Source organism: Bombyx mori, chromosome 6 (assembly GCF_030269925.1).
Source record: "Bombyx mori chromosome 6, ASM3026992v2".
NCBI lineage: Eukaryota > Metazoa > Arthropoda > Insecta > Lepidoptera > Bombycidae > Bombyx > Bombyx mori.
Window position 1 is genome coordinate 1,635,859 of NC_085112.1, and position 19,813 is coordinate 1,655,671.

At 38.7% G+C, this 19,813-nt stretch overlaps 2 protein-coding genes across 9 annotated transcripts in view; one reads left to right on the plus strand and one right to left on the minus strand.

Annotated features, from left to right (window-relative positions):
- LOC101740450 (uncharacterized) overlaps positions 1–4,320 on the plus strand; it is a 960,210-nt gene extending 955,890 nt beyond the window's left edge. For all 7 annotated transcript variants that reach the window (XM_062668935.1, XM_004925216.5, XM_062668931.1 and 4 more), the window contains exons 8-12: positions 156–285; positions 760–897; positions 1,366–1,511; positions 3,141–3,268; positions 3,739–4,320. In XM_062668935.1, the coding sequence (XP_062524919.1) occupies positions 156–285; positions 760–897; positions 1,366–1,511; positions 3,141–3,268; positions 3,739–3,806 (610 nt within the window). In that variant the 3' untranslated portion in view covers positions 3,807–4,320. The remainder of the gene's footprint in view (positions 1–155; positions 286–759; positions 898–1,365; positions 1,512–3,140; positions 3,269–3,738) is intronic.
- A 2,422-nt stretch (positions 4,321–6,742) lies between these two features.
- LOC101745758 (putative transporter svop-1) lies at positions 6,743–18,068 on the minus strand. 2 transcript variants are annotated; one of them, XM_012689616.4, is made up of 11 exons: positions 17,926–18,068; positions 16,020–16,181; positions 15,622–15,784; positions 13,773–13,894; positions 13,092–13,336; positions 12,225–12,373; positions 11,532–11,664; positions 10,808–10,942; positions 9,152–9,297; positions 7,750–7,877; positions 6,743–7,363 (listed from the first exon to the last, which is right to left on the minus strand). In XM_012689616.4, the coding sequence occupies exons 1-11, from the start codon at positions 17,975–17,977 to the stop codon at positions 7,284–7,286; spliced, it is 1,515 nt and encodes a 504-aa protein (XP_012545070.1). In that variant the 5' UTR covers positions 17,978–18,068; the 3' UTR covers positions 6,743–7,283. The 2 variants fall into 2 exon arrangements, with proteins under 2 accessions (XP_012545070.1, XP_012545072.1); XM_012689618.4 differs by having other exon boundaries at positions 16,020–16,186; positions 17,926–18,063.
- Between the last annotated feature and the right edge of the window lie 1,745 nt (positions 18,069–19,813).

Consider the following 19,813-nt stretch of genomic DNA (forward strand, 5'->3'; position numbering starts at 1 on the left):
ATAATGCTTTCGGAGCTTCGAGAAGCATTTTTGGGAGATCTTATTTCCCACAATCGATCTTATTAGAAGGTGTTACAAGTTCAGATTCGCAAAATAAAGACAAAAAATTATTACAAAGTTTATGTCAAATATAAATATTATATTCTTCATTTCAGCATAAACTCATTCTTAGTTTGGCTTCCATTCATGGTGGACGCTTTTATGTCTTCGGTGGAGAAAGGATACTCCGGCATGACCATGTGCGAAATGATTAGGGTGGCCAGGAATGAAACCGACCTGGAAGAGGTCAGTGGCAATTTCTAACAATACATTTTCGTTTTTATCGAGGTGTAAAGTATTTGTAACATTCGTTTGAAAAGATCGGGCTTAATCCATCTGTAGAACAATAATTCTCGTTAAGGCCTACTCGCCTTATTTTTTCTAAGGAGTTTGAACATTTAAAAGTAAACATAAGCCAATGATTACCAAGGAAATGCTCATTTGACTTCAAAGGCAATAAAACACCTGTGTTCTTAATCAACAACTTACCAACGTTTTCTTATTACTGCAACAAAGTCTTTGGGTTATTCGAAGTTATTGCGTTGAATTGTTTTAAAAAACCTGGTGCTACTTACTACGATAAGTTGTTATTTTTTTTAAATAGATCTTCGACTCTTGAACTAAATAAAATTACTTATACCATTCTTGATTGTATCAATATCAAACTGAACACTGTTAACTTAGAGATATTTGTTCTATCAAACAATTTCCATTTTCCAGACAAATTCCACTTGCTCTATGAACAGAGTGGCCATGACCATGGTTTTCGGTATCTGCATAGTTCTGGCCGTCTTGAACGTGGTGGCTAGTGGCGTAATCAGCATCATAGGCAAGAGGAGACTATTTATAGGCATACAGGTAAATTCCATTGTTTAACTACCCGCATACATTAATCGGGCGATCGATAGGCGAACACGGAGAAGAAGATCACATTTGAATGATAAGCATAATGCACTTAAGACATGGATGGAGTATGTGAATGACGATATGAGAGAAAGGAGTGAATGTTGCGATGACGGCTAATAGAAGAGAATGGAATAGAAAAATTCACTATGCCGTTCTCACTATGTGGGATAACGTGGAGAAAAAGAAGAAGTGCATTTAAAGATGATGGATCTTAATAAGATGTATGTGACCGCGGATACATTCAATGGATCTCGGTCATCTCAAGCTACTGTCGCTTGTTTGTCATTTTACAACACTACTAAGTCCATTTTAAGTAGTGCCCATAAACAATATTATTTTTGGCACAAGGATTAGCGCACTCCGACCCCAATAATACTTAGGTCCGATTTAAGGTATGATAGTCATTGGAACTCTCCGCAGGTGATGGCCGGTGTAAGCAGTATCTTACTGAACGTGAGCTCCATGTGGGTAGTAAGCGCTCTTCTCTTCATAGCGGTTCTATCTGATGTCATCAACTTTGGATTCCTGTCAGCATTCGCTGTGGACCTGTATCCAACTTTTGTGAAGTAAGTGAGATAGATCAGACAATGAGATGAGTATGGTGCTCTTGTTACCACTTTACATAAACAGAATTGAAGTAGGAACTATCAAGTAACGAAGTCGATTTGAAGTCGTCGTGGCCTAAAGGATAAGATACCCGGTGCATTCGTATTGAGAGAATTGACTGTGGCGGTGTAAGAATCCAGAGACAATTGGTACCATCTTTTCTAATAAAATACGTACTTAAGAAATGTTTTTTGTTTATTGCTTAGATGGGTGGACGAGCTCGCAGCCCACCTGGTGTTAAGTGGTTACTGGAGCCTATAGACATCCACAACGTAAATGCGCCACCCACGTTGAGATATAAGTTCTAGGGTCTCAAGTATAGTTACAACGGCTGCCCCACCCTTTAAACCGAAACGCATTACTGCTTCACGGCAAAAATAGGCAGGGTGGTGGTACCCACCCACGCGGGCTCACAAGACGTCCTACCACCAGTAATTACACAAATTATAATTTTGCGGGTTTCATTTTTATTACACGATGTCATTCCTTCACCGTGGAAGTCAATCGTGAACATTTGTTGAGTACATATTTCATTAGAAAAATTGGTACCCGCCTGCGGGATTCGAACACTGGTACATCGCTCAACACGAATGCACCGGACGTCTTATCTGTTAGGCCACGACGGCTTGCTAAATGCTCACGAACGACTATAATTCTAATTATAATTTGTGTAAATACTAGTAGTGAGGCGTCTAGTGAGGGGGCTCGGGTAGGTAGGTACCCTGCTTATTTCTGCCGTGAAGCAGTAATGCGTTCCGGGTTGAAGATTTAGGCAGCTGTTGAACTATACTCAAAACTGAGACTAAGAACTCATGTCTGAAGATGGGTAGCGGCGTTAACTTTGTTGATGTCTATGGGCTCCGGTAACCATTTCACGCCATGTGCACCGTGACCTCGTCCGCTCATCTAAGCATTACAAAACTATCCTCCTTGTTTTATTTTAATCCTAGAAAAACGTGGCGTGATATTTATTCGTTAATAAATGAATAACAGATTAATGAAGTATTCACAATACATATTTAAAAAAACAATGAAGACATAATCATACTTAACATTACAAACTGTTAAACAGATTGTTTTCTGTTTGTTTGTTTATTTGTACACGCTGATCTCCACAATGAATGAATGGACGGCAACGATTTGATTACGGTGTTTTTAATTATATACCGTGATAGTTTTAGTTTAAAGATAGATTTTCATTGCACTCCAACGATTGGAAGGCAGTCAGAAATATACAAGAAACTTGTTATGAGATACTGGTGGTAGGACCTCTTGTGAGTCCGCACGGGTAGGTATCACCACCACACCTATTTATGGCGTGAAGCAGTAATGTGTTTCGGTTTGAAGGGTGGGGCAGCCATTGTAACTATACTGAGACCTTAGAACTTGGGTGGCGCATTTACGTTGTAGATGTCTATGGGCTCCAGTAACCACTTAACACCAAGTGGGCTGTGAGCCCGTCCACGCATCTAAGCAATAAAAATAATAACAATAACTTGGTGTACTTCTGTATAAGGAACATCAGGAACATGTGATGTGAGAAAAAGCTTACGGAATTCGAATCTATAGATGACCATGTTTGGTTCCAGGGCGAAGGCCATATGCCTGATGGTGATGCTGGGTCGCGGCAGCACGATCCTCGGCATCAACGTGCTCAAGAGCCTCATCGAGACGAACTGCGAAGCTGCCTTTTATCTATTCGGAGGGATCACTCTAGGTGAATAATTATAAATAAAAATTTAAAATAATTATCTCCCGTAAGCTTATCCATTAGCCACCCAAAGTGAGTAAAGTGTGCTTAGTGCGAGTTTTTTAACGTTCTCGATAGCGTAAAAGTTAACCCAAATTTTCATGGAGTTTGAAAGTTACAAATTTGAGTTAACTTTTACGCTATCGAGAACGTTCAAAAACGCGTCCTAAGCACATTGTAACAAATAGTCTGGCTGCGAAAAGAAAACGGTCGGATTCCTTACTGTATGTAGTTAGTTATATATAAAGTCTTAAATCAATCTGATCAAAAGGTAAGCATTGTGTATTGAATAGAAAAATAAAATGAATAAAATCCTCCGCATCGTCCCATAAGGAACTTCGTTCCAAAATACAAAAAAAAACATAATGCTCTATAACTTTTCTTTTTACAAACACTTCATCAATCAGGACGATGAAAATTAATTTCTTTTGTTTCAGCCGGTGGACTCTTCGGATTCCTGCTTCCTCCAGACGGGAATCTATTCAAACAGAAAACTAAAATCTAATGCCATAATAATTGAATATTTAAATGTAGTTGTAAATAAATTATGTAGTTATAATTTACCGAGAATAAAACGCGAGCTTCATGAGTAGATCTTCGAAGATTATTTTAAATATGTAAAAAGTTAATGTGTATACTGTGACTGGAGATAGTCCGCGGTCGCACTCTAGAAAGAGATGGGCAGTAGATGCTGGATCTGGGGAGACCAGCGGATGCACTATGTCTAGGGATGAGCAGTGGACGTATTGTCTCTGACATTTTTTATTGGTTACTAAAATTGACCAAGATGTATGTTTCGCTACCAAACAAGCCCGTTTTTATAAAAAAAAAAACCTTTGTAGAATTTAATATTTGACCATATCATATACATAAATAGGTATACAAAATAATCACAAAATAATTTAAACTATAATTCTTTTGTACTTGTGCCGAATGTGTTTGGTGCGTGTTGACTGTGTTACAGATGCATGAATGTTTGTAGAAAACTAATTTTAATCAATAAATAAATGTAAAACTTACAAGAATTGTATTAATTTTCGTTTGTAAACGAATGATATTTTAATAAATTAAAATAGTAATGTTTTTCCCTCAGTGGAGGTTTGAGAAGCGTGTTCGGCGTATAAGTTATAATAATAATTGCTGAGAACAAGTGAACAAAATTGAATTCGTCGTAGCCTAAAAGATAAAACAATTTTATCTCTCATCAACCGAATGATCATGGTTCTATACTCTTCATATATACGAGTGTTACTGTGTTACTCATAATATTTTGTATTCAAGTTTAACAATATTTGCTATGTGTATGTGCATTACTATAATTCTCATGTTGTATTTGTTATTTTAGCTGTTCTACACACACTCATCACTTTTTATTATTATTCTCATTATCCTCTCGCAGGTGTGCTGGAAGAGATTTCTTAAAGAAATAAGCAGTGCCTTTGTACATAATTTTTCTATTACTCAGTACTATGTCTTCTTTTCTATGTGTACATAAATAAATAAAATGTCTGGTGAAATCATATCTAGCGATGCACTGGTGTTCGAATCCCGCAGGCGGGTACCAATATTTCTAATGAAATACCTACTTAAGAAATCTTCACGATTGACTTCCACGGTGAAGGAATAACATCGTGTAATAAAAATCAAACCCGCAAAATTATAATTTGCGTAATTACTGGTGGCAAGAACCTCTTGTAAGTCCGCACGGGTAGGTACTACCTCCCCGCCTATTTCTGAGGTGAAGAAGTAATGCGTTTCGGTTTGAAGGGTGAGGCAGCCGTTGTAACTGTACTGAGGCCTTAGAGCACATATCTCAAGGTGGGTGGTGGCATTTACATTGTAGATGTCTGTGGGCTCGAGCAACCTCTTAACAGCAGGTGGGCTGTGAGCTCGTCCTACCATCTAAGCTTAACTATAATTAGCTTAGTCAATAAGCTTAACTATGACAACTCCTGTGGTACTGTGATAGCAATAGTCGAATCGAGCTAAATGGAATAATTCACAAGCAGTTGACCCGTTGTTGTCGCTATAGTATATATTTTTTTCGAAATTTCTAGGCACCTACGTTGTGGGCGTTTGTTATCGGATGTTCTAGAAATAATTTGATTTCCGGTACCAACGGAATACCTTATATGGTCATTATGAAGCTATCACTAGTTAAAGCGCGCAGGTTTTCATTCATTGTAACAACTAGTTATTTTGTTTGTTTGTGTGTAATGATTTTTTGTATTAATTTTACGTAATACCAATAAAAAACTAATTCGTAAATTATAAAATCGTGTATAATTAACACGCTTTTATTAGCTTGGTATGTATGATGGATATTTGTATGTAACAAAATCTTTGAACGACATTTTCAAAGACTTCAACACTTTCAAGTTTGAAAGTCAGCCCTCGAATCAAGGACCGATGGCAATACAATAATTTTACAACTTCGCTCTAATGCCGTGACCAGAATCAATAGGACATTTGAATATTTATTCAAGAGTATTTTTCAGATTTTAAACTACACATCTATTTTATTATTTAATATCACATTACTGACGACAAAATATTGTTGACTTTGTCGAGTTACGGAAGCATATTTATTTAGAAGAACGATAACAATTAAAAAAAATAAACAAATCCACAGACTCAACAAATATTTATTTCCTATGATAATACAACAGTAACAAAACTTCAACAATATTTCAAGGACATTCTTTATTTGAAAAAAATAATAATGTGACTGGTGAATATTATCATTATCAACATAATTTAATCCTGGAATACGTCCAGGCGCGATGCGAAAATGACGCAATGGTTAAAATGCTAGGTGGTCTGGAGATGAGAGTGAATAGGGGACAGCTCCGCTTGTAGTCGTCGTGGCCTAAAGAATTAAGACGTCCGGTGCATTCGTGTTGAGCGATGCCCCGATGCTCGAATCCCGCAGGCGGGTACCAATTTTTCTAATGAAATACGTACTCAACAAATGTTCACGATTGACTTCCACGGTGAAGGAATAACATCGTGTAATAAAAATCAAACCAGCAAAATTATAATTTGCGTAATTACTGGTGGTAGGACATCTTGTGAGTCCGCGCGGGCAAGTACCGCCAACCTGCCTATTTCTGCCGTGAAGCAGTAATGCGCTTCGGTTTGAAGGGTGGGGCAGCCGTTGTAACTATATTGAGACCTTAGAACTTATATCTCAAGGTGGGTGGCGCATTTACGTCGTAGATGTGTATGGGCTCCATTAACCACTTAACACCATCACCACACATCGTCCATCCATCTAAGCAATAAATAAAAAGATATGTGGTGTCGTGGGACACCGGATTGGAACGAAGTTCCTTATTATAAAAATATTAATTTTAAATTCTATTCGAGGTATAAAGAAAATATTTATTCGGGTATACATTATTATTATGTTTTTTTTTTTTTTGTAAAAAAAAAAACTACTTTACAAAATTATCAACTTTATTTTATTCACAATGATTTATAAAAAATATATAACAAAAATATATTATTTTTTGTACGTTTAGTAGTATCCCAGAAGATTTAAAAGCAGAGTATCATCTGACGCGTAGACCAGAAGGTGAGAGCTTAGATTGATATAGCCCAATCCAATTTAAACGCCATATCCTGACCGCTGCAACTTCCTTCTTAGGTTTTAGGGTATGTTTATCCTCGATGAGTGGCAGAGCTCAGTACCCAGTTGCCACTGTTCTGCTATGTCCTTGAGACGTGAGGTCAAAGCTTCCGTTGAAATATGAAGTATATAATAATTTACAATTTAATGGTAGCCGATTTTATAGTCTTTGCACCCTGACAATGCGCTCAGCAACGGTTAGAAAGTCAGGTCTAATTATGGGCTCAGGTAACGCCAGATGACCTGAATTCTTAACACTTCTTTCTTCTCATTTCTTCTCAACAACTATTTTCGAACCGATTGAACACCTTACGGTAAGATTGATGTTATAGTTAAAGTCATATGTAATGTCTACGGTTTTCCGGAATCTTCCTGTTTTAGCTTCAGAAGTTGCGCATCGGAAGGAATTAATACTCCAATTAGACCGCTACCTGCAACATAGCATTCCAATTAATACCGTAGCCTTAATACTGAAAAAAAATCCATTTCAATTTACTTATTCTAATGTGATCTTTAGTCTTGTCGTCTGAAAAATCATTAGTTATGTTGGCTATCTTCGATTTAACCACAAAATTCGTGAGGAATTCGTGTACATATATCCTGAGAAATTCACTGTTGCGTTGTGACTATTGAGCGTGGTCTGTATTTATTGTTTTAAAATATTAATTTTACTCTTATTTGACAAATTTAAAGACTGAATATAAGAGAAATATAAAATTGTTGCGTCGCTCTTGGCGGCTGGATTAGAAAGAGAGTTGGTGTCATGGCAGACGTCGTCGCTCGCTGACACTTTGATGTTCAGAAATTGAGCACTTACATATGGTGACACCGCCGAAAATGTAAAACGCCACCTCACAATGTGACTCTATTAAGATCTTCAATACGTTAATACCGATGACGGCACTGCCCCTTCCTACCATTAGTGTCAAGCAGACAGCCATTGCTCTGTAAAAGAAAACGTTCAGCATATTGAGACACCCGTGTGCTCCAACCAGCCGATTGTAGTACACGATATCCTGAAAGGTGAGCAGCAAGAAGTAGATATGGAGAATCGATAACCGGGCTCCGTATCGTAAATTATGAGACTCCAATGTTCAATCGTGGACAACTGCGGATTGATGGTGGTGATGCGTCAAGACAGGTATTTAAGATAAGACCTTGAAACGAAATTTGAAAAGGGTATTGAGCAGTAGATTGCAGTTTTTTTCTCCGGTCACCGTCCTCGTCGAACCCGTCGCTTGCGACGAAGGGCTCAACGAGCGAACTAGTCCATAGACACAGCCCACTGAGTTTCTCGCCGGATCTTCTCAGTGGGTCGCGTTTCCGATCCGGTGGTAGATTCTGCGAAGCACTGCTCTTCATAGGGCCAGTGTTAGCATCACACCAGTTTGAGCCCCGCGAACTCACCTACTAGTTAAGGTTACGCTGAAATAGCCTCTCAAGGCTATCAGCATAGGAAAAAAAAAGTTTTGTCCGTACGTCTTCGCTGGCAGCCTAGCGAGCTATTCCAGATTCTCGGGAACGGATAAGTTAACTCGCGGGCCGAAACTTCGAGTATTTGCTAACACTACCTACCAAGGGCAGTGCTTCGTAGAGTCTAGTTACCACTGGATCGGAATCGCGACTCACTTAGAAGACCCAGCGAGAGACTCGACGGGCTGTGTCTATGGGTCAGCAACAGATACACACACAGCAGCTTGACTATCCTGTGCTACTCATGTTCATGCGCGATGGTAATCAACAGTAAGGATAGTAAGGAAGAGAATCAGCGTACATCCTCAATGCAGCCAGCCAGTCATAAGGTTTTTCGTCTTGCCTGACTGTTCAGCTAAAATTTCCATTGATGGTCCCACACTGAACACCAAAGACTGAGGCCAAAGGTCATATTTTTGTTTGTAACTAGAGCCCAGTATGCCGCCATAAGGTCGAAACCCTAATTGCATTATTTAACCGCCTAACCCTTCATAAACCTAAAACCTAATTAGATTCTAGCAAAAATATATATACGTCCAATGACTTTTAAATATCGATTTGTGATCACGGTATGGTGATATCAGAGAACGGAATCACATGAAGGGACATTGCTATTTTAGGCTAATTAAAACAATATGTTGTCATTTAAAGTATTGAGATTTTATACTGCTATAAGTAAGCATTTGCCTGGAATGAAATAATTGATTCACACAAAAATTTAAAAACAGGTACATTAGGGTACTCACCTGACATATGTAGGAAATATATCAACACTGTAAGTAGTAAGTAAGCCAAAGTTGAGTATAGCCAGTAAGAAAATTACGAAAAAGATCGCACTAAGCCACTTGATTGATGATAAATTGACACATAAGCCGGACAACCCAGCGATTATCTGAAACATAAAATAAATAAGATGCTTTATTTTTCAAAAATCATTGCCCTTCCTTTAATACTGTTATGTCGGTATGAGTGACGCCATATGTCACCAAATAGCAGAAACTAATATCAGAAGAACTAGTAATATCGAGAACGCTCGAGAAGTGTAACGCCATCTATTATCAAATGGCGAAAACACACATCAAAACGACTAGTACCACCGGGAATGTTCTCGATAATTGTAGACTTATCGTGTCGACTATAAAAGCGTTGTATAGATGACATAAAGGCAGTTAGTAATCGGTTCTACTCGAAGCGAAACAGCCAATGGATCACCTAAAGCGAAGCGGAAGAAGTGAATTGCGAATTGTGAAGTGTATATTCTAAGTGTTTTTCAATAGAGTTTTAATTTGTACTTCGATGAAAGTTTTATTTATCTCGAGCCCCAGCACGTAACAATATTAATATGCACTATAATACATACTAGATGATGACCGAGCTTTGCTCGTTTTTTTTTTTTTATAACGCCATCTCGTTGTGTCTTTAAAGCAGTAAAAATTGTATTATTATTCGCCAATAGATGTCGGTAAGAGTCATAAAGTTGATTATTGAAAACACGAATAAAACAACATTTTCTGAAAATAAATCGTAGCTAGATCGATTTAATCCCCTGTATACTAAATTTTATGAAAATCGTTGGAGCCGTTTCCGAGACAGATTGTATATATATATATATATATACAAGAATTTCTCGTTTAAAGGTATAAGATGTATGTCCACTAACTTGAGACTTTGCTGTTGCTTAGTTGGACTGAAAACTAAATTTTCATTGATTTATTTTGCAGTAAAAGATACACCTGACTCTGACATCACCTCACGACAAGAATACCTCCAGGTGACAGGAGGTATGCCATAAGGAGGTCAAAGACTAAACAGTGCCATGATAGTAGAATTTCAAGCTGGCAAAACCTACTGCTTCAAACCACACATAGGCAGGTATTGACTAAAAAATCATAACGCACTTTATCTTTAACGACACACGTAAGTTTCATTTTTGACAACCTTTTTATGAGTCCCGAAATTTAAAACCCAGCATAATCGTATTAATCAATTAGAGTACAGCAGATGTTTCTAATAGGCCGTGGACGATTTAAGATTTATGGTTTATGATATTAAGATTTACGTTTATGGTTTATGGATCGCTTTAGTTAAAACTTTTTAGCAGTACTAACATTTTTCCTACCTAAGCTGATAGTCTTGAGAGGCTATATCAGCGTAACCTAACAAGTAGGTGAGCTCACGGGGCTCAAACCTGACGAAGTTGCTAGGGTTAGTAGAAAGAGCAGTGCATCGCAGAATCTACCACCGGATCGGAAACGCGACCCACTGAGAAGATCCGGCGAGAAACTCGGTGGGTTGTGTCCTGTTGTGTGTGTGAAACCTAATATAACGCCAAAGAATCTGACTATGTATTTTAGACAGAACACTAAAGAGTAGAGTGAGATAGTAATATTGTTCAAAAATACCTGTAAGCCAATAAAGACTCGTTTTCTGCCAGCCCAACTCACCAAACTGGATAAGAACATGTTGAATATAGACAGAATCGTGTTCATTCCGAACACAACAAGCATGGCGAATTTGTTCATAGTACAATCGCTGGGCTGAAAAAAATCATTATTTTTATCTGTTGTCAAAGATAATATTGAAAGAAGTAGCGATATAGAGCTATGAAATATCCCAGGTTTTTTTTTATTGGCCTTGTAGGCAGACGAGCACACGGCCCACCTGATGGTGAGTGGTTACCGTCGCCCACGGTCACCAGCGACGCCAGTGCGTTGCCTACCCTTCAGGTAAGAATATGCTCTTTTCTTGAATAACCCAATGTCGCAGTTATTGGGGAAGACCGCTGATGGCAACGAATTCCAGAGATTTACTGTGCGTGGCAGAAAACTGTTGTGCGTACAGCCGGCTCCATCGAATTATAAGACGTTGTCACGTCAAAAATTATAATAGTCTCACACCTAGGTACCTATTTCTGGTACGAAACATTCATACGTTCCATTGAAATGGCTGGCATTGAGAATTTGGCATAAAATTCCTGAGTGGCGATGTTGACGCTGTGAGGTCTATAATTACCGGTGCGGAAACCTCTAATACAGACCAATAATGAAACCATAAGAGGCTGGAGCCCCATCAGTATCTTCTGATCGATAGCCGGGAGTCTTGTATAATTGGTTTAACTAGTCTTACCTTTTGAACAGTTTTAGTAGTATCCATAAATAGCTGAGCCATCTGACAGAGCGTAAGTTTTGTTTCGTTTCCACCACTTGGTGATATGAAGGAGTTTACTATGAAGGGCAACCACACCATGAATGGATTTAAACTGAAAAAAAAACAACAATTTTGACTTCCTTCGTGCATGTGTTGTACCTTGTTGGGAATGTATTACGTCCTTATGTCCCTTAGAAAAAATGTTACTTTGGGGATTTGAACCTAAGCATAATCAGATCTGTACGACCTATTGAAATTACAAATAATAATAAGCCTTTTTTTCCATGCATATAGTAAGTTACACACATATAAAGAAGAAAAGAAGAAAACATAGTGATGTTATTTACACGTATTTCACTTAACTTTTTTTCATCTTTTATAAAGTATCTAGATAGTGCTTTAAAAAAAAAAGTTTAAATTGAAAACTAGAAATTACAAATAGAAACAAAAAAAAATCTTAGCTGAAGTATAATAGAGTTAGGTTGAGGAAACAGACGTTATTGAGCCCTGGATAAAGATTTATACTACGCTGAGTGAAATACTGTGAAATAATGATACAAGGCTAAGCGCTTTCGTCAATAAAATAATCACTGACTTTATAATAAGTCTCATAAGCTTAATCCTAAAGCTTTTAAAGTCTATGTCCTAACTGGTATTACTAAAGTAACTCACGCTATGTAACTCATTGCGAACAACAATCCTATTAACAAAGTGCGCTTCAAAAGCGGCGGTTGTAGCAGCGGCAAGGTTTGCGCCAACATAGACCGGAATATTCCTTTGGTGTTTTCTGTAAGTTTCTCATCAAGTATTACCGAATCTACCTGTATCAAAAAGAAATTACTTGTCAATCTCTCAGCCTCACTCAGTATCTACGCAGTGCTAGAAAACAGCCTATGTCCCCAACCCTAATTTACATGTTCGACAGTAGTAATTTATGATTATATGGGACGTGGTCATGTTTTCTGTAATACATGCTATTGGTTTTTCTGATACAATAAGAAAATCTTCTGCCAAGCAATTGTTGAATCATATGTCTTCAATTAAAACACAAATATTTTTTTTAATTGCCTTTGTAGGCAGATTAGCATACTGCCTACTTGATGGTGAGTGCTTACCGTCGCCCATGGACGTCAGCAATGCCAGAGGCAGAGCCATGCCACTGCCTACCTTTAAGTACTCTCCCCAAGACTCTTTTGAAGTAGAAAACGTCATAGCGCTTGGTAAATTACTAAAAATCTTGCTTTAGTTAGGTTACAAGGTTTTTGAGGTAGGTTATCATTTATCACTGTTGAACCATCCACAGCCCGAAGATTAAGGGGCGCGTCTTTAAAACAGTAAGAAGACATTTAGCATTCGATTCGAGGAATCTTCGATTTCTTTCGAAGTAATATCTATCTACTATATGGGCTCGTGTAAACAACAATATGACTATGACTACTAGTACTATTAAGACCGGGCTCAGTGGTGTGGATTGGGAGGCCTATGTCCACGACGACTGTGGGCTGATGACGTGATGTGATGTGATGAATAATAGTTTACCTGATACAGCGACCCGCTCTTTCCGCTATTGATCATGAAAATTCCTCGTAAAGTCTTCAAGGCCTCTTCCTCTTTTCTGACGCTGACCAAATACTTCGGGCTCTCATATGTACAGGCAACAGCAATTGCACATGCTGCTGATGGAGCACTGAAGATTAGGCTCAACAGACGCCAGGAGTTGAAGTGGATGTCCAAGATTGAGATATAGTATGAGAATTTGAGAGGCAGCACAGGGATCGATATCACTAAAAATGAAATTGTTAACTTATAAAATAGTTACTTGAAGCTCGCACCTAATTCCTTGAACAGTTTTCAAAGTGAAAGTTCTAGTTAAAACTCGATAGGCTATGAAGGTTTAGGATCTCTAGAAATAATCAGCAACAACATTCCTCCCTAAAGATCTACAGTTAAACCAATCTCATCCAATTTTGCATGATCATCAACATATCTCTTGGAAATAATTGACCAAAAACCACACTACAGAATCAATTTCACCTGAACGTATTTAGCTATTACCATGACTGCCATTACCCATTTGAAAACATGAAGTTCAAATGGATGAACGACTGGTGTACTTCGAAAATCCTAACACAAATATGGTTTATCCAGAAATCAGTAGTACCGAAACACGGGCTCAAAGTATTCTAGTAATTATAGAAGTTTGATGTATCAAGTTCATACATGCCATCAATCCAGAGGAAAACATAAAAACAGTGGTGGTAAGAATGACAAGAGAACTCCTCTTCGCCGCCAGAGTACACTCGCTAAGTAAGGTCATAGATAATGCGAAGGCGCCCCCTAAGCTGAAAATAAGAGAGGTTTGGACATTAACAACACCAAATCTGTTTTGAGAACTTACTGAGACACTTTCACTTACTCAATTTTTACTTTACGCTTAGTAAAAATACAAAAATAATGGATCATCCCAATTCTCTCAAAACTGACCTTCTACGTAGAATTAAAAAAATCTCCAGCATGAATTCTGAAGATCCTTTGTAATTCGTTTTATTTGGACACAGTAAAATTCAACGCATGTACCTGATATGCAACTCGCTATCTACACCCAAATATTATGTTGCTTATTATCCAAGTAAATAATAAGCTAAATAATATTTGGGTATAGATAGCGAGTTGCAAAATTACACAGATATATTAAACTTTATATATTACTTGGAATATTAAATTTATCTTGTTACAATCACCACGTTTCTGTTGACTGTCTAATATTTGTCATATATTATAACGCAAACTGTTATCAAAGATATTTCAACGTAACAAGATGTTTGCTTACGGTTCACTATCTCATCTAAGACTTGCTATAACATTATTTGGTTTATTGCTGACGACTTAATTTTCAATGGAATTTTTAGGACGGGTTAACTAATAAACTAGTCACGTAAAGTCATAAAAAAGGGTGAATGAAAAGTGTTATTTTAGTTGCGGGAAGCAATGAGGTGATAAGATATTTAGCCTCGAATCAACTTTGAGATAAGAGGATTAAACAATTGCTTGGGAAAAGTGGTTGCATAGTGTGTGTGTGTGTATTGTAGTAAATAAACCATAACCATTACAAATCATATTCTTAAGAAAGATACACGCAAAGTAATGTAAAGCAAAAACCAAATCGTCTTCAATCGAACAAAGCGTAACTTTAGAGAGAGAGAGAGGGAGAGAATATACATCATTACACACCAGAACACATTTTTTTTATTGCTTAAATGGGTGGACAAGCTCACAGCCCACCTGGTGTTAAGTGGTTACTTAAGCTCATAGACATTTACAACGTAAATGCGCCACCCACCTTGAAATATAAGCTCTAAGGTCTCAAGTATAGTTACAACGGCTGCCCCACCCTTCAAACCGAAACGTATTACTGCTTCACGGCAGAAATAGACAGGGTGACACAAGACACATAGACACAAGAGGTCCTACCACCAGTAATTACGCAAATTATAATTTTGCGGGTTTGATTTTTATTACACGATGTTATTCCTTCACCGTGGAAGTCAATCGTGAACATTTGTTAAGTACGTATTTCATTAGAAAAATTGGTACCTACCCGTCTGCGGGATTCGAACACTGTTGCATGGCTACAACATTAAAAAAAACAGTCAACGAGTAAATACATTTGTACAATAGGCGATCTTATCGCTAAAGGGATCTCTTCCAGACAGCCGTTTAATTTACAGAAATTATAACTGTAACCTTACTGCTGGACATGAAGTTAGACAAAGTACAAGTTTGGTCTCGCAGGTTTTAGTACTCCAATCTCTGGACCAGAACTCCCAAATGCTAACTGCCTCCACATTGAACAACACCATACGGATTGATGTTAAAACCCCGATATCACGAATCGCTTTGAATATCTGAGTCTATCAAGGTATTTCGGTTTGCTCTTTGTTATGTACAGACGGTTCCACGGCAACTGTGAGATCTCTTGTTCGAGATACACTGTCATCTCCTTTCAACCACCACATCACTCGGAACTGCGACAGACCAAAATGAGACAAAAATGACTTCAAATACTCACGCAGCTGAAGACGTGAACTTAAAAACGCTGAAGCTAATCCAGTCCGGCGAGAATGCAGCTATAGAACCGGCTATGAACCCAATACTCATGCAGATAGAGAGTATTTTCCGACGGCCCCGGGTATCGGCTAGGTAGCCCCAGATGTGCGAAGTCATGATCACACCTGGAGTAGTAGTAGTAGTAGTTGTAGTTGTAGTAGTAGTAGTGGTGGTGGTGATGTTGGTGGTGGTGGTGGTTTTGGTGGTGGTGGTGGTAGTAGCAGTAGTAGTCATAGTCGTAGTCGTAGTACTGGTAGTAGTAGTGGTGGTGCTGGTGGTGGTGGTAGTAGTAGTAGTAGTAAATAAATAAATAGATATAAAAATAAAATAAATAAAAGAAGGATTAACATGACAACTAACCAGTTAATGGTATACCGGCCATGATTCCTTGCTGTGTGCTGGTGGTGTTCAGCTCGCAGGCACTGGCTGGGACAAGATACGACACAGAGAACACCTCGAAAACCATGCCCGTGATGACACTGCTGCACACCGTGAACATCAACAAGTTGAACTTGCCATAACCTGGACTCAATTCAATTATTCATTTAAAATTAAGCTTCACAAATTGTTGTCAGGAGACTTGTTATCTTAAACGTGCAATCAATCTGACAGACAGATATTAAGCAACGAGAATCAAGTACAAGAAATCGTGATTGTCCCTTCAAAATATAGCTTTGCAATTGAATGTATTTGCCTTGTAAAAGTCTCTCGACCCATTAACGGTGCTTTTAGGTACCTCAAGCACCGGCCACCGTCTTCGCCGAACCTGCCGCTTACGACGAAGGGCTCGACGAGTAACTTAACCCATAGACACAGCCCACTAAGTTTCTCGCCGAATTTTCTTTTTTTTTTTTGCTTAGTTGGGTAGACGAGATCACAGCTCACCTGGTGTTAAGTGGTTACTGGAGCCCATTGACATCTACAACGTAAATGCGCCACCCACCTTGAGATATAAGTTCTAAGGTCTCAATATAGTTACAACGGCTACCCCACCCTTCAAACCGAAACGCATTACTGATTCACGGCAGAAATAGGCAGGATGGTGGTACCTACCCGTGCGGACTCATAAGAGGTCCTACCACCAGTAATTACACAAATTACAATTTTGCGGGTTTGATTTTTATTACACGATGCTATTCCTTCATCGTGGAAGTCAGTCGTGAATATTTGTTAAGTACGTATTTCATTAGAAAAGTTGGTACCCGCCTGCGGGATTCGAACACTGGCGCATCGCTACATACGAATGCACCGGACGTCTTATCCTTTGGGCCACGATGACTTCTCCCCTTCTCAGTGGGTCGCGTTTTCGATCCCGTGGTAGATTCTGCGAAACACTGCTTTTGCTAGGGCCAGTGTTAGCAACACTCCCGGTTTGAGCCCCGTGAGCTCACCTACTAGTTCGGTGAATCTAGAATAACCCCTGGAGGCTACTTAGAATAGGCAGGAAAAAAAAAGATAGAGCGGTGCGATTACGTCGGTATTGAAATCCCGGATACAGATACCAATCTTTCCAAACACTATTACGTATTTAAGAAATTTTCAAAAATGACACAATACAGTTATAATAACATCGTGTAATGAAAATCTAATCTGCAAACAAATTACGGCTTGAAAGGTCTACCGCTGATTTATACAATTGACGCTTAGACCTTAGGTATATCTCAAGATGCATATTGGCAGTAGAGTAGAAACATGTATGAGGTATGGTAACCATTTAACACTGGATGGACCATGAATTATTTTAGTTGTTAACACAAAAAATAAACAATAGCGTATGGGCTATATGACAATAGCATTTACAAGACAATATGTTACAGCAGAGTAAACTATACCCTATAATAAAAAAACACGTGTTGCACTCAGAGACTGCCGCGGTAAAGCTATTGTATAGCATTTTTTATCAACTTAAGCATTAAAAACCGACAATAATAATTTAATATTAAAACAACAATAATACCACGCTATATTTATAAACATTAACAAAAGCAAAACATTAACTGTCCCCTTCACACTCATAACCTAGACCGCGCGAGGGAGAGATGGGCAGACTTTTCATGATGTGCACGCGGCAGTGCGACGTCACGCCGCGCGCTTATTCACAAACACTACACAAGCCCAACGTTTGAATGTGTTGAACGCGAGCTACATAGTAGGCGTAGTGGGGGTGTCAGGTTATTTTCGTTACGGAATTTCTTGATTCAGTCGCCGCGCTCAAAGCCCGCGATAAAAGCTTAATAACCTGTTATTGCCTTAAAACCGCACTTACCGGTCATAGTTAACGCGTCTTCGAAGCTAACATTGTTACGTTTCGCGACCATTTCTTCTCAGCGAAACACGTGTACATCAAACAAGAGTGAAATTAAAAATAAACTGTCGTACCTAACTGAAGCGAAATACTTTAGCGCCTCACTAGACACCGGCGCGGTTATGAATTCGCGATTCAAGTTGCATGAACTCCAGTAAAAACAGACGAATTCAAAACAAAACCTCTAAAGTGAAAAGCTACGAATTAAATAACGTAGGTACTTATGTAAACGAAATAGAGCTACACTGTCGCTAGCTTGGAAACCAAATTTGAATGTAATAAAATAAAAAGGAATACAAAGTGAGGATGAACGTGTCAAACTAATAAGAATAAGAAGCATGAGAGGTACAGTATGGGACCCTCCTGGATGAGCCCGTGCTCGCCCACCTGTGCTGATGAAACTGGAAAGGCCTGCGAGCCACCAGTAATATATACAAATAAATAAAATTGTAGTGTCTGTTTGTAATAATAAGATAACCCCATTTTACTAAATGCGTAAGTATGTGTACCAAAATAACATTAATATTTTTTTATTTTTTCTGTCTGTCTGTTTGTTCCGGCTAATCTCTGGAATTGATGGACCGATTTTGACGTGAGTTTCACTGATAGGTAGCTCATGATATAAGGAGTAACTTAGGCTACTTTTTAGCCTAGCTTCGCCCCGCGGCGTCACCGGCGGTACGACAATAACATCGCAGGACTGAGCTAATCCTTAATAAAAAAATATAGACAATCAGAAAAGCAATGGAGTCGAAAATGACGGCGTAAAGGGCATGACGTCATGAAAGAGCGCCATCCTATTCTGATTTTACTACCAAACTGCTCCAATGTTGTCTATCGTAAACAAATAAAAAAAACGTCTCCAAGATCCAAATATATATTGTCCTTCGTTTACAGAACGCATTGTTACTTAGCATCAACAGGCGTCCAATTTCAAAGCACTCTCATTTATATAGAACACCTCAAATGTCATTTCCAAAAAAGACTGGACATTCGAAGAAAATACCAAAAAACATGGTGACCTGCAACAAAACGTTCTTATCGTAAAAACAAACTGTTTGATTTGTACATAAATAAACTGACTAATTTTTAAGATACCATTTTTCTCGTTCTAACACCTAGGCCGCACTACAGTTAAGCCGCAGCGATTTAAAACCGTGTGAGTTTATATTATTGCTTAGATGGGTGGACGAGCTCACAGCCCACCTGGTGTTAAGTGGTCACTGGAGCCCATAGACATCTACCATCTACTATTGACTGGCTACTGACATCTACCATTTTAGCGGTAGGCAGTGGCTTGGCTCTGCCCCTGGCATTGCTGAAGTCCATGGGCGACGGTAACCACTCACCATCAGGTGGGCCGTATGCTCGGCTGCCTACAAAGGCAATAAAAAAAAAATGGATGTCAGTAGCCAGTTTCGATAAAATATTGCTCAATGTGCGTCTATGCCTCACCTACATGGCTATTAAATTTCGCAAATGTATTTCACATTACAAAAAACCGCCCGGTAACCGCGGGTCCGGGAGCCCACCTAGTTCTGTGGATTATAAATTTTGATTCGATTTTTTTTCGCGGTAATATTGTAACTTTTACTGGTGGTAGGACCTCTTATGAGTCCGCACGGGTAGGTACCACCGTCCTGCCTATTACTGGCGTGATGCAGAAATGCGTTTCGGTTAGAAGAGCGGGGCAGCCGTTGTAACTATACTGAGACCTTAGAAATTATATCTCAAGGTGGGTGGCGCATTTACGTTGCAGACGTCTATGGGCTCCAGTAACCGCTAAACACCAGGTGGGCTGTGAGCTAGTCCACCCATCTAAGCAACAATATAAAAAAAACATTTCGCG

Coding starts and splice junctions, on each gene's coding strand:
- LOC101745758 (XM_012689616.4), bottom strand. CDS start 17,977: ATGGTCGCGAAACGTAACAATGTTAGCTTCGAAGACGCGTTAACTATG. Junction 13,337..13,772: donor TTCCTCTGGATTGATGGCAT/GTATGAACTTGA, acceptor TTTCATTTTTAG/TGATATCGATCCCTGTGCTG. Junction 10,943..11,531: donor CTACTAAAACTGTTCAAAAG/GTAAGACTAGTT, acceptor GATTTTTTTCAG/CCCAGCGATTGTACTATGAA.